At 41.0% G+C, this 12522-nt stretch overlaps 1 protein-coding gene across 1 annotated transcript in view; it reads right to left on the reverse strand.

Moving 5' to 3' along the window:
* The window catches only part of HLCS (holocarboxylase synthetase), a 218871-nt gene that overhangs the window by 183002 nt on the left and 23347 nt on the right, over window positions 1-12522 (reverse strand). Inside the window, exon 5 of the mRNA XM_045002444.1 lies at window positions 11056-11238. Coding sequence (XP_044858379.1) covers window positions 11056-11238 — 183 coding nt within the window. The remainder of the gene's footprint in view (window positions 1-11055; window positions 11239-12522) is intronic.

Genomic DNA, 12522 nt, shown 5'->3' on the forward strand with positions numbered 1-12522 from the left:
AGTCATAATATGAAATGATACAACCAGAGATCCATCTTGAAAGCCACTGGGTGAAGATTGTTTCAATTGCAGACAGATCCACAAACAGCCTTGGTGACTTTCTGAATGGTTTACTTCTGTCCAAATAGGAGGCTAACACCTGTATAATATCCAGGATACAGAAGGCAGCTTCCTGCTGAGCGTGATGTCATTTGGGGGAAAAAAACTGGGAGATGAATGGTCTAGTTAACATGAAACTCAGAAGGCACATTAGGTAAAAATTTAGTATTTGGTCATAAGGAGGCCATTTCCCAGAAGAACATTGTAAATTGGAGGTCCACCATTAAAACCCCCAGTTCTCTAACCCTTCAGGCAGAAGAGATGGTGGCCAAGAAAGCTATTTTCATCACTAAGTGAATCAATGAACATGTGGCTAGTAGATCAAAAGAGTGTTTTATAAGGTAATTAAGGACAAGATTCAAATCCCACATTGAAGTGGGTTCTATAATTTGTAGAAAAAGATTCATCAGATGGCTCAGAAATCTCAACCTAGTGGGGTGAGCAAAAACCGAAAAACCTTTTTATCAGTAAATGACAGGTTGTTATAGCCGCCAAATGAACACTGACCAAAGACCAGGTCTTTTTAATTCTAGCAGGTAGTCTGCAACAGCAGAAAGAGAAGAGCAGACAAGAGAAACTTCTTGATGGGTACACCAGAGGTGATACATCTGCCACTTCTGTAGGTAAGTGATGTGTGGACTGCTTTCTACTATTTATCATCACCTGTTGCGCTCCTGTTGAGCAGGAAGTCTCTATGCCAGAGAGAAAATCAGAAGACCATTTGCTCTAGATGGTGTGAGCAGAGAGATGCATGCCCCATATCAAGATGGATATGTCTGAAGTGATAATGGCCAGAGGAGCTTGAAAGAAGGGAATTCTTGCACAGAGTTTGGAGGGGTTCTTCGACCAAGTCCAGAACCCCACAGGGAAGAGAGACTTGTTTGTCGACACTGTGCTTGTTTGGTATGCACAGTACCCTGAGCTATCCCTAGAAATGCTGGAAATGTAATCTGCCATGCTGGGTCAGAAGATGCATGCCACCATATGGCCCAAGAGCTGAATACAATTCCTTGCTGAAATCTGAGGGCTTAACTGAATCTTTGCAATAAGATTCTGTAGATTCATAAACCTGTCCAAAGGTAGGTAAGCCCTGGCTGTCACAGCATCTATAAAATCTAGCCATCAAACTATGATCAAGACCAGGGCTGGCTCCAGGCAACAGCACAGGAAGCAGGTGCTTGGGGCAGCCAATGGAAAGGGGTGGCACGTCCAGGTCTTCGGCGGTGGGTCCCTCGGTCCCTCTCGGAGGGAAGGACCGGCCGCTGAAGAATGAAGCGGTGCGGTAGAGCTGCCGCCGAAGTGCCGCCGATCGCGGCTTTATCTTTTTTTTTCTTCACCACTTGGGGCGGCATAAAAACTGAAGCCGACCCTGATCAAGACAGACTTTGCAAGATTGATCCGGAGGCCTAAAGTGTGAAACAAAGACCTTGTCATTTGTACTCAGGGATCAATAACTGATTAAAAGATAAGAAACAAAGGTTAGGAATAAATGGTCAGATTTTCACAATGGAGAGAGGTAAACAGTGGGGTTCCCCAAGAATCTGTACTGGAACCAGTGCTGTTCAACATATTCACAAATTATCTGGAAAAAGGAATAAACAATGACTTGGCAAAGTTTGCAGACAATACAAAATAACTCAAGGCAGTGAAGTCCAAAGCAGACTACAAAGAGTTACAAAAGGATCTCACAAAAACTGGTGATGGAGCAACAAAATGGCAGATGAAATTCACTGTTGACAAATGCAAAATAATGCACATTGGAAAACATAATCCCAATTATACATGCAAAATGATGGGGTCTATATTAGCTGTTATCACTCAAGAAAGATCTTATCGTTTTCAGAGAACTACTCACCTCTGCTCAACGTGCAGCAGAAGTCAAAAAAGCTAAGAGAATGTTAGGAACCATAGGCAAGGGACAGATAAGCCAGAAAATATCAATGCCTCTATATAAATCCATGGTACACCACACCTTGAATACTGCATGCAACTCTGGTTGTCCCATCTCAATAAAAGATAGATGAAACTGGAAAAAGTATAGAGAAGGGCAACAAAATAATGGTATGGAATAGCTTCCATATGACGAGAGATTAATAATGTATTCATCTTAGAAAAGAGATGACTAAGGGGTGATATGATAGAGGTCTATAAAATCATGAATGGTGTGGAGAAAGTGAACAAGAAAGTATTATTCACCTCTTCACATAATACAAAAAAAGGGATCACCTGATGAAACAGGTCAGCAGGTTTAAAACAAACAAAAAGGAAGTACTTCTTCACACAATCCACAGTCAACTATTGGAACTTGTTGCCGGGGAGGCTGTGAAGGCCAAAAGTATAACTGGATTAAAAAATGAATTGGATAAGTTCATGGAGGACAGATCCATCAATGGCATTAGCCAAGATGGCCAAGGACAAATCCCCATGCTCCGGGTATCCTTAAATCTCCGAATGCCAGAAGCTGGGACTGAAGACAGTCACTCTATAACTGGCCTGTTCTGTTTATTCCCTCTGAAGCACCTGGCAATGGCCACTGTCAGAAGACAGAATGCTGGGCTAGTGAGACCATTGGTCTGACCCAGTATGGGCATTTTTATGTTTTTAGATACTGTTGCTATGACATCCTGACATAATTGACCCAAGTAACTAATCATCGAGATAAGGGAAGACAATTATGCCTAGATGATGTAGATGAGAGATTATGACTGCCATGACCTTTGAGAATACACCGCTACCTCAAAATAACGCCACCCGATATAACATGAATTTGGATATAATGCGGTAAAGCAGTGCTCCAGGGGGGTGGAGCTGCGCACTCCGGTGGATCAAAGCAAGTTCAATATAACACAGTTTCACCTATAACGCGGTAAGATTTTTTGGCTCCCAAGGACAGCATTATATCGAGGTAGAGGTGTACTATTGAGGCAGAAGAGAGGCCGAAAGGGAGCACTTGATATTGGAAGTGGCTGTCATTAACTGTAAATTGAAGAAACCTCTTGTGAGAGAGCTGAATCACATCATGGAAATACAAGTCCTGAAGATCAAGAGTCACAAACCAAATCTCCGGAATCTAGGGAAGGAATTATAGCTGCAAGGGTCATTATTCTGAATCTCACGTAGTTATTAGATACCCGAGATCTAACACTGGCCTCCATCCCTCGTTCTATGGGGGACCAGAAAGTATCTGGAATAGAACCCTTTCCCCTGTGCTGAAATGGAACTGCTTCTGTGGCCAAGAGCTGACCTTCATTTATGATGGCCTTAAATTGTTCCTGTTCCTCCTCTGGAAAATAGTCAATAAAAGTGTTAAATTTATTTTTATTTTATTTAGTTTAGATCGAGGGTCGGCAATCTTTCAGAAGTGGTGTGCCAAGTCTTCATTTATTCATTGTAATTTAAGGTTTCGCGTGCCAGTAATACATTTAAACATTTTTAGATACTCTCTCTCTGTAAGTCTATATTATATAACTAAACTATTGTTGTATGTAAAGTAAATAAGGTTTCTAAAATGTTTAAGAAGCTTCATTTAAAATTAAACTAAAATGCAGATTTTATCAGTTTAGTGTGATCCTTGCCCTTGCTTTTCCTTGCTGAGTTTTCCAATGTCTGGCACGTATTTGGATACTTTAAGCTGCACACAGGCTTCTGAGAGATCAGTTGTTAATCGGCTCCAAGAGGGACAGGGGACAGATGTCACATGTGAAAATACCTGTTCACAGAGGTATGTGGATCCAAATGCTGAAAGCACTGCAAACATAATTTTCTTCAAACAGCTAAATTTCACTGGCAGGGGCATCCAGCAGGTCAGAATAGAGGCCCCATGAGCTCTCTCGGTAGCTTCAAGTGCACTCCGCAGATCTACAAACTTTGATGCCCACAATTCTGAGCTTTTTAACTGAATGAGCTGCATTTTGAAATCTTCAACATCCATCCACTGAAATACAAATTCAAGTCGCTTTCGTTGAACTTTTCAGAAAGTTTTTTAGTCTTTTAGAAAAGAAAGCATTGGGCCAAATTACTGGAAATCTTGAAATCTGTCAGAAAATTCTGATTCCAGTTCTTGCATGTACATTCCAATCTCATCGACACTGACAGTGCACCGTGTCCATAGCGCTTTTATGTGTTGGAAGTACCAGAAAGTATAAGTTTGAATATTCCAAGAAAAAACTGCTAGTTTTACAACAAATGCCTTCCAGGTTTCATAAAGATCCAGAACCATTTGCCCTGCACCCTTGAGACAGAGGTTGAGTTCATTTAGGTGAGCAGTGATGTCAGTTAGAAACATGAGCTTACACAGCCATTTGTCATCATACAGTTCGGGGTAGTTTTGTCCTTTTTCCGACAAAAAGGCCTTGATTGCATCAAAACAGTTTACAAAGCACACCAAAACCTTGCCACGACTTAGCCACCAACTGTTGTTGTGAAGTGGAATGGTGTTATAAGCACTGTCCATCTCTTCTAGCAGTGCTTGAAACTGTCAGAGTCAAAGCAGATCAAGCAACAAGGAAATTCACAATTTGCATCACTGTATTCATCACATTATTAAGCTCTGAATTAGAAATTTTAGCACACAGGTTTTCTTGATGGATGATACAGTGAAATTTGACTGTAGGGCGGCCAATTTGATCTTCAAGTAACTTTACAAATCCTTTCTGTTTTCCGACCATGACAGGAGCACCATCTGTTGTCACACAAAATATTTTTCTGTTGTCTTCCTACCACCTAACTGAGCACAGTAAAGCTGACACACAATGCTACATCTCAGGCTTAAGGTGACTGAGAAAGAACCAAGGGCGGTTTGCCCATGCAGCCTTGTATATTCTCTATTCCTGTGGGGAATTGCGTGCCACTGCGCAAGTGGAGAATTGATATCCCCCACAGATTTCTTTGCTTCCCCACAGAAAAATTACTTTCTGACATGGAAGCAAAGAGAAGTGATAAGAGCAGTCAGGTGACCCTTCCCAGCAGTATGTTTCAGGTGCCCAGGGCAGCTGGCAGAGAGGTAAATCACCATGGGGCAGTGGGCAGGACTGGGGAAGACCCAGCTGGTGGCTCCGACCCTGCACCAGACTCAGCTGCCAGTCCTGGCTGGCTGGGGAGGCTGTGACTTCCTCTTCCCCGGCACGACTTCCAGGGCTGTGTCAGACCCACCCCCAGATGTCTCCCCTGGCTGTAGGAAAGTTTGAAAACTTTTCCCACCCCACCCCCCCACACACATACCTCACGCTTCCTGCACCCAATTGCTCCTCAGCTGCAGAGGGAGTGGTCACTGTACAGGAAGCTGCTCTCTGATCCACTCAACCTCCGTGCATCCAGACTCCCTCACACCGAGACACAACCCCGACGAACCTCACCCACCCACCCCCCGCACCCAGAACCCCTCTGACAAGCCCCACAGTCCCCCCGCACCTAGACTACCCCGATGAGCCACCTGCACCCGGATCCCCGTCTTACCAAGGCCCAACCAGCTGCACCTGGACCTCCACCCCACTGACCACCACTCCCCCAGCATCTCGACTCCCCACTCAGACCCCCATACCCAGGCCCCACCACCGAGCTCTATCCCTCCACATACCCAGACCCCGTCCCACTGAGCCCCAACCACCCTCACCTGGACTCCCCTGCAGAGTCCCATTACTGTTGCACCCAGAACTCCCCAACAAGCCCCTGGATCCCCCCACTGAGCCACCCAAACCCAGACTGCACCACACAAAACCCTCTCAACCCACACCTGGATCCCCTCACACTAAGCCCCTTCACACTTGGATCCTGCCTTGCTGAGCCTGACTGCGAACACCTGGTGCACCTGGCACACAGAGGCAGGGCACTGGGGTGTTTCTGGGGCAGGCCTGGTCCTTGCGCTGTGTCAGGGTTGAGTACAGCCTCACCACTGAATCCGTATCCCAGGGGCAAAGGGGGAAGGAGGAGAGCTGCACAGTGATCTCCCACCTCTGTGCAGCCAGTGGCCTGTGCGCCCCAATGCCATGCTGGAGCCTCCACATTTATCTGACAAATAAAATTTGAAGAATTTTAAAATATTGTGCGCAGAATTTCTCTCTTTTTTTGGCACAGAATACCCTTGGGAGTAATTCTCATTACAGGCCATGAGTACGTGTAGGGCACATGCATAGGCCAAACAGGCACTCCTACCAAAAATCTCCCATCAAAGGCATAAGCGGCGCATGCGTACCTGAAATGGAGCACCTATAGGGACACTTCTCAAAGAATCTCAGCTTACTTTAAAAGAACATAAGTTTTTCATCCTCATGGGTACAGAATAAAGTTTGAAAATATGAACCCTAAAACCTCAAACAGAAGAAAGAAAACTAAGAGTAGCCACAGTTTTTTTAAATATCGACGACAAACTACAACTCGTGAATATTCTGGGGCCTGACTCATGACTTAAATGCTTGAGGTTGGCAATGCTGCAAATGCCTGGGAGTCAGGACTCCTACATTTCTCGTTCCATGGACTCAGTGTATGACTTTAAACTAGTCACTTAACTATTCTTCAGATTACACATATGTACTCCAAAGTGCTGAATCTTAATCAGAAATTATTTTAAAGGATTTGAATACCTCAAATGAAAGGTTCTATGTAAGTAAAAGCCAAAATACACCTAGAGAAATGAATAACCTGTCAGAAAGCTCTTAAGTGATTATGTATTCTTAATTTATTCTAATACTTAGATGGTTAATTGCATCTTAAATGTAAGTTTTATTCAATACTTGCAAGTTCCTTTCAGATACTATTCTAGATATGTGCTAAATTATCAGCTTGAAAATGTATATTAAAAACATTAAGAATGATGTTGCACATGCAAAGATTATAGCATTATGAAACCTAATATCACAGCAAAACCAATAATCCTCAAGTGACCCTTCATTTCCCACTTGCTTTTTGTAAACTTTGTTTAAATCATGTAACTGTCCAATATGTTTCACAAGAATCTATTTAATGGAACTGCAAATGTAAAATATGCCTCTAGCTGGCAACCATTGGCAAAAATTAATTAGCATCACGGTTGGATTCTTAAATAGTACAGTCTGAAAGCTGGGTATGAATGGAGAAAGATATAGAGACTGGGGAAACGATATTAGAGAAAATTCTATCAACTTGATCCTCTCCATACAGTTCTCCTCCTGGGACATTTTAGATATTAAATTACAATTAATATTGGGCAAATGAACAGAATGTTAAGTTATAGTTTTGTTTGCCTGTGAAACAGGGACTCTTACTAGTTTAAACTTTGTTCATTTTACTTTTTAGCCATTTCATCTTGTGGTGTCACATTTCAATGTTTTTGTAAAGCTGTCTATAATAAAATTATTACTTGACACATTCTTCACAATCAGGCCTATGCATAACAATGCTCTAAATTTTAGGGGGCCAGGGCAATAGGCAGATTGTTCTCTCCCTGCACAAAGTATATCAACCTGCAGCACCTTCACTGGTTTCCCTAGCCTATCTAACACAAATATAAAAAATGCCATCAGGATTATCAAAGATCTCCTCCTCACTTTTCTGACTACATACTCCTCATATTGCCTTCCCCATACACTATGGTCCTTCAGTATTGACCTCCTCACTTCCCAATCAGCTCTCCATAATTTGGGGTTGCTCTTTCATTTGTGTTGCTCCGTTTATGCAGAATTCTTTATCTCCAGTAGAAATAAAGTTAATTATGCCTTTTAAATCTCTTTAAAACCTTTTCTTACTATAGCTTAGCACAGTTTTGCTCTGTAGAGCATTTCGATACTGTGTAAGGATACAAATGAAGTACAATGCATGTCTTATTAACAAAGGGCTAAAATGTTCCAGCAGCAATAAGCCAAATTCCTCTTAAAAGATTCGAGTCCCACAGTTTCTCCAATGTAAATCTCAAGTGTGTTTAGCAGCTAAAGAACCATAAAAGAACAGTAGTCATTTAGACATTTTTATTACTTGCTATATAAGGGGTAAACCTCAATATTGAGGATAGCTAATACAATTATTTTAATTTGTTAGATTGCTATAAATTCACCTGGACTTTTATTACATTTGAAAAAATATTTCTAAGTAATTTTGTATACATGGCTGTTGGACAATAGCAGCTTACATATTAGTTTGTAATCATTTGTTTTATTAACTTAAGTATTCAGGGTAATTAAAGAAACTTAGGAAATTTCTGCTTTCCTAATAAATGACAAACATGAAATGCTTCAAAGTGACTACCTCCTTCTGTCCCGTACATGTTATCACCACCAAGTCCAATCACAGTTTTTAAAGTCTACTTGGTTGTAATATTCTATACACTTTATTTTATATAATGTTAGAAAAACATTTAAGTCTTAGTCATGATTTTTTTTTCATTTATAGTTTTTAATTGTGAACTACAGGTGAAACGACTGTCGACTGAAATCTTGGTAATTGTGTGATTAAAAGGCAAAACACCCAAGAGGAGTGTCAGCTCAAAGAGTCTCTCCCTTGTGAATGAATGTGAAGATATTTTTTTTCCAGGATCTCAAGGTAAGCAATATATAGCACCTCATTTGCCAAGGCCATAAAAGGCTGAGCCAGGAGACTCATCTCTGCCCTCACCCCCTTCACACCCTTTTCTCTCTTCATAAAGAAAAACTTCAGTTTTAAAAATTCTAACAAAATAGTCTAGGAATAGTTTTATCAAAAATTTTATGAACACCCTAAGGCCTTCATATAGGTTTAAGGAAAATATGTAAAGTTGGGAAATATTTTGTAGAAGTCCTTTGTTTATTCCTTAAATGCTTAGAAATGGTACAAGCACTTTTGAGATGTTTATTTGCAAATGATTTGTATTTAAAAGTAAGCCTCATAACAACTGCCTGATGCCACTGCCATATAACTAGTAAAATATTTGTTATATTTTTACAAATATAACATAGTCATTTAATATTATCAGGATAAAAAGTCATTTAAGTACAGAATGTTTATGCTAATTGGGGAATTAGTTATCTGACAGTGTTAAAGCAACTTTCTAGTTAAACTCAAACACACACAAGAACCACTATTCCAAGAATCTGTAAGAAGAGCCAATGCATTCTTTGAGGACTATTTAAATTGAAGACTCTTCTTAAGAATCATCTTAGTTTAGAAAGGCTATTTTAAAGCTAAAAGACATGTAAAAGTAAGGATGTTTGACTTATTTAAAACAGAATTTAACTCCTATTAAACCCTAATAAAACTAAAGGACTAAACACAAGAAAGAGTGAAAACAAAGGATATTTGAATTCCCTCCATAAAAACAATATACAGTTACTACCCTGTTCCATAACAAACAAATTTCATATTCATGCGCTGAAGATGCCACCTGAACCATTCCATGAGGGTCTTAAGCCAATGAAAAGGTGACAGCAGTGAATATTTAAATCCAGATGAGCCCTAAAAGGGGTGTGCCTTGCACCTCCAGCAAAACTGTAAAACGTGAAGACTATACATCTCTCTGAATTAAGCAAGCAGCATACTCTGCTTCTGTTTCTTAACCTCAATGGCACTTCGGTCTTACTTGTGCCATCTCTTTCAAGCAAGCAAATGTCAGCAGTATGACAAAGAAGCAGTTAACACAGCATCAAGAAGCAGTCACCTTCCAACACAACAGTGCTTCTGCAACATAATGATATCACAAAGAATCAGAGAAAGTTTACCAGAGCACTGCCAAGGAATCAAATTTATTTTTTTCTTATAATGATTTTAATGAGATATTGAAATGCTAATTGTAATTTAAGACCATAACAGCTTCTCCCATTAAGCAGCAAAGTGGTTTAAACTATTATTCTTGGAGAGGAAATAAATTAATCTTAGTAAAAAGAGAAATAGATTTAATTTAAATATTAAGATTCTTAATATACATTAATTTGACTGACTCAAGACAGCTCCTTGAATGTCCTCTAAAGTAACTGAATTTAAATATTTACTTAAGTTGCATAAGACTTAGTTAAGATCATTCACCTTTGCCTATTTTTGAACAGTTTAGGTTACCCATGATAAACCATGCAGGACTCACCTACCCTTAAATGAAATTCCCTTGCCCATATATAAACCATTTTAGTTATGTATGATACACTAAAACAGGACTCAAATACTAGTTTTGAAAATATCTCTTTGGTATTGACATATCAAGAGAAGAACGCCCCCACCAAAAACCAGCCCACTCTCTAAGGCAGGGGTCCCCAACACAGTGCCCGCAGGCGCCATGGGGTCCGCGGGGGCATCTTAATGTGCCCGCATCCTGGCCCCTGGGAGAGCACCCGCCGAAATGCCACTGCGGCATTTCGGCGGGGACGCTTCTCGATGACGACGCTTGTCGCCGACAAGTGACATCATCGAGAGGCGTCGCCCCCGAATTTCGGCGGGGACGCCTCTCGATGACGTCACTTGTCAACAGCAAGCGACGTCATCAAGAGACGTTGCCGCCGAAATGCCGCCGAAATTCGGCGGCATTTCGGCAGGTGCTCCACCACCGCAGTGGTCCTTCGGCTGGCGCCCACCAGCCAAAAAGGTTGGGGACCACTGCTCTAAGGCATAATCTCTGTTAAAAGCTCTTCATAGAGAGATAGATAAGAGAGACTGTAACTGAAGTCACCATGGTTTATTATTTGTGTTTTCATTTTTTTTTAAAACAGGTAAAGTTAGTAATTTGACGGTTTTGGTTTTGATCATGGTGTCTCATAAGACATGGTAAAGACCCCCTTGTGACTAAAACAGTGGAAGTCACATCCCTAAATTGGCACTCAGAAACAATTAAGATCTGGCCTACACTTTCTCATCTCTCTAAGACGAACTTTTAGTAATTTTTGGTACATATTAAAATTAATTGGCCCTAACAACTTGGCAGCCCTTTCTAACCCAGAACTATAAAAAGATTATTTTGTTTTGTTAAAATCATGCATCAAGCTATTTAGTTTAAATCTCTTATGTCTGCAATTTAAGTAGAAAGCTCACCTCATCAGCAGAGAGCAAATAAATAGGAGTTAGAGAAGGAACTTCACTTAATCCACAACTCAGTCCAAGTAATGTCAGGATCTCCTTAAGAACTTCATATCTCTTGTCATTGCTCATTTTGAGTAAATTAAACTCTTCTTGGGTTTGTGTAGTCAGAGAGGCGATATCCATCTCCAAGTATACCTGGGGAGATGGGAAAAGAAAAAGAAAGGCGTCACTAATATGAAAGACAGCAGCTGAGGTAGATAAAGGCAAAGCAGACCTAAAAATGGTTTGGTATCTATTCACTTACTAGTAGCTGAATTTAGTACAAGAGCTGTGTAAAATTCAGTGTGACTTGTGCATTAGAAGTAAGGTTATATTTTATATGATGAAGAAACAAGACATATTAATGAATAGGGCTTTGACATCTTAAAAGCCTGTCAAACAGATACAAATCCAAGGTGTAGCAAATATTAGTACAGACCAATGAATCCTTAACTTCCAAGGAGGAGACTAAAGCTATTGGTAAACTACAGTTCTTCTCTTAAAAGGTGTGTAAAAATTCCCCTTTGTTAATCAGTTGCTTTGCCTCCCGCATGTAGTTGGAGTCCATATCTACTTACTGACTAAAAAGTTTTTGCTACTTTTTTCTTCTGTTACCACTATATAGACGAGGCTGCTCTGGATTCCATTCTGGCTTGTGAACCAGTGGAATTCAGTTCTGATTGCAGAATTTTTGTTGGCAGTGATGCACAAAGTAGAAAGAACCCAGCCTGACTAATTCCAAGTTGAAGCACAGGATTGAAATTAGAAAAACATCTTTTTATTTTTGAATTGCACTGATTATATTTGGAACACTAACACAGAAAACAATGCCATTTTATACAGAATCACTTTTCAAAGCAGAGGTGAACCTTGGGGGCTTGTCTACACCAGTGATTCTCAAATTTTTGTACTGGTGACCCCTTTCACACAGCAAGCTTCTGAGTGTGACCCCCCTTAAAAATTAAAAACACTTTTTTATAATGGTGTTAAATATATAAATGCTGGAGGCAAAGCGGGATTTGGGGTGGAGGCTGACAGCTCGCGACCTTGCACATAATAACCTTACGACCCCCTGAGGGGTCCCGACCCCCAGTTTGAGAACCCCTGGTCTACACAATCAGCAAGACAAGCTGCAAATATACAGCACTCCAGCGTGCTGCTCACTAATTGGCCATGTGGACCCTGCTACCACACGCTAAAAGTTCTGTAGTGCACTTTGGAAATACTATTTAGCAGTACAGTAACTCTCCACTTACCATCCTCTCGCTTTACGTTGTTTCGATGTTACGTCCCTGCTCCATTACAGAATATGCTCGTTTAAAATTGTGCAATGCTCCCCTATAACGCTGTTTGGCCGCCTGCATTATCCATGGCTGGCAGCCCCCCATCAGCTCCTCTACGCACTCTCCCCCAGGGCCTCCCGCCCGCCGGCGGACCCCG

The sequence above is a fragment of the Mauremys mutica genome, chromosome 1 (assembly GCF_020497125.1).
Source record: "Mauremys mutica isolate MM-2020 ecotype Southern chromosome 1, ASM2049712v1, whole genome shotgun sequence".
Classification (NCBI taxonomy): domain Eukaryota; kingdom Metazoa; phylum Chordata; order Testudines; family Geoemydidae; genus Mauremys; species Mauremys mutica.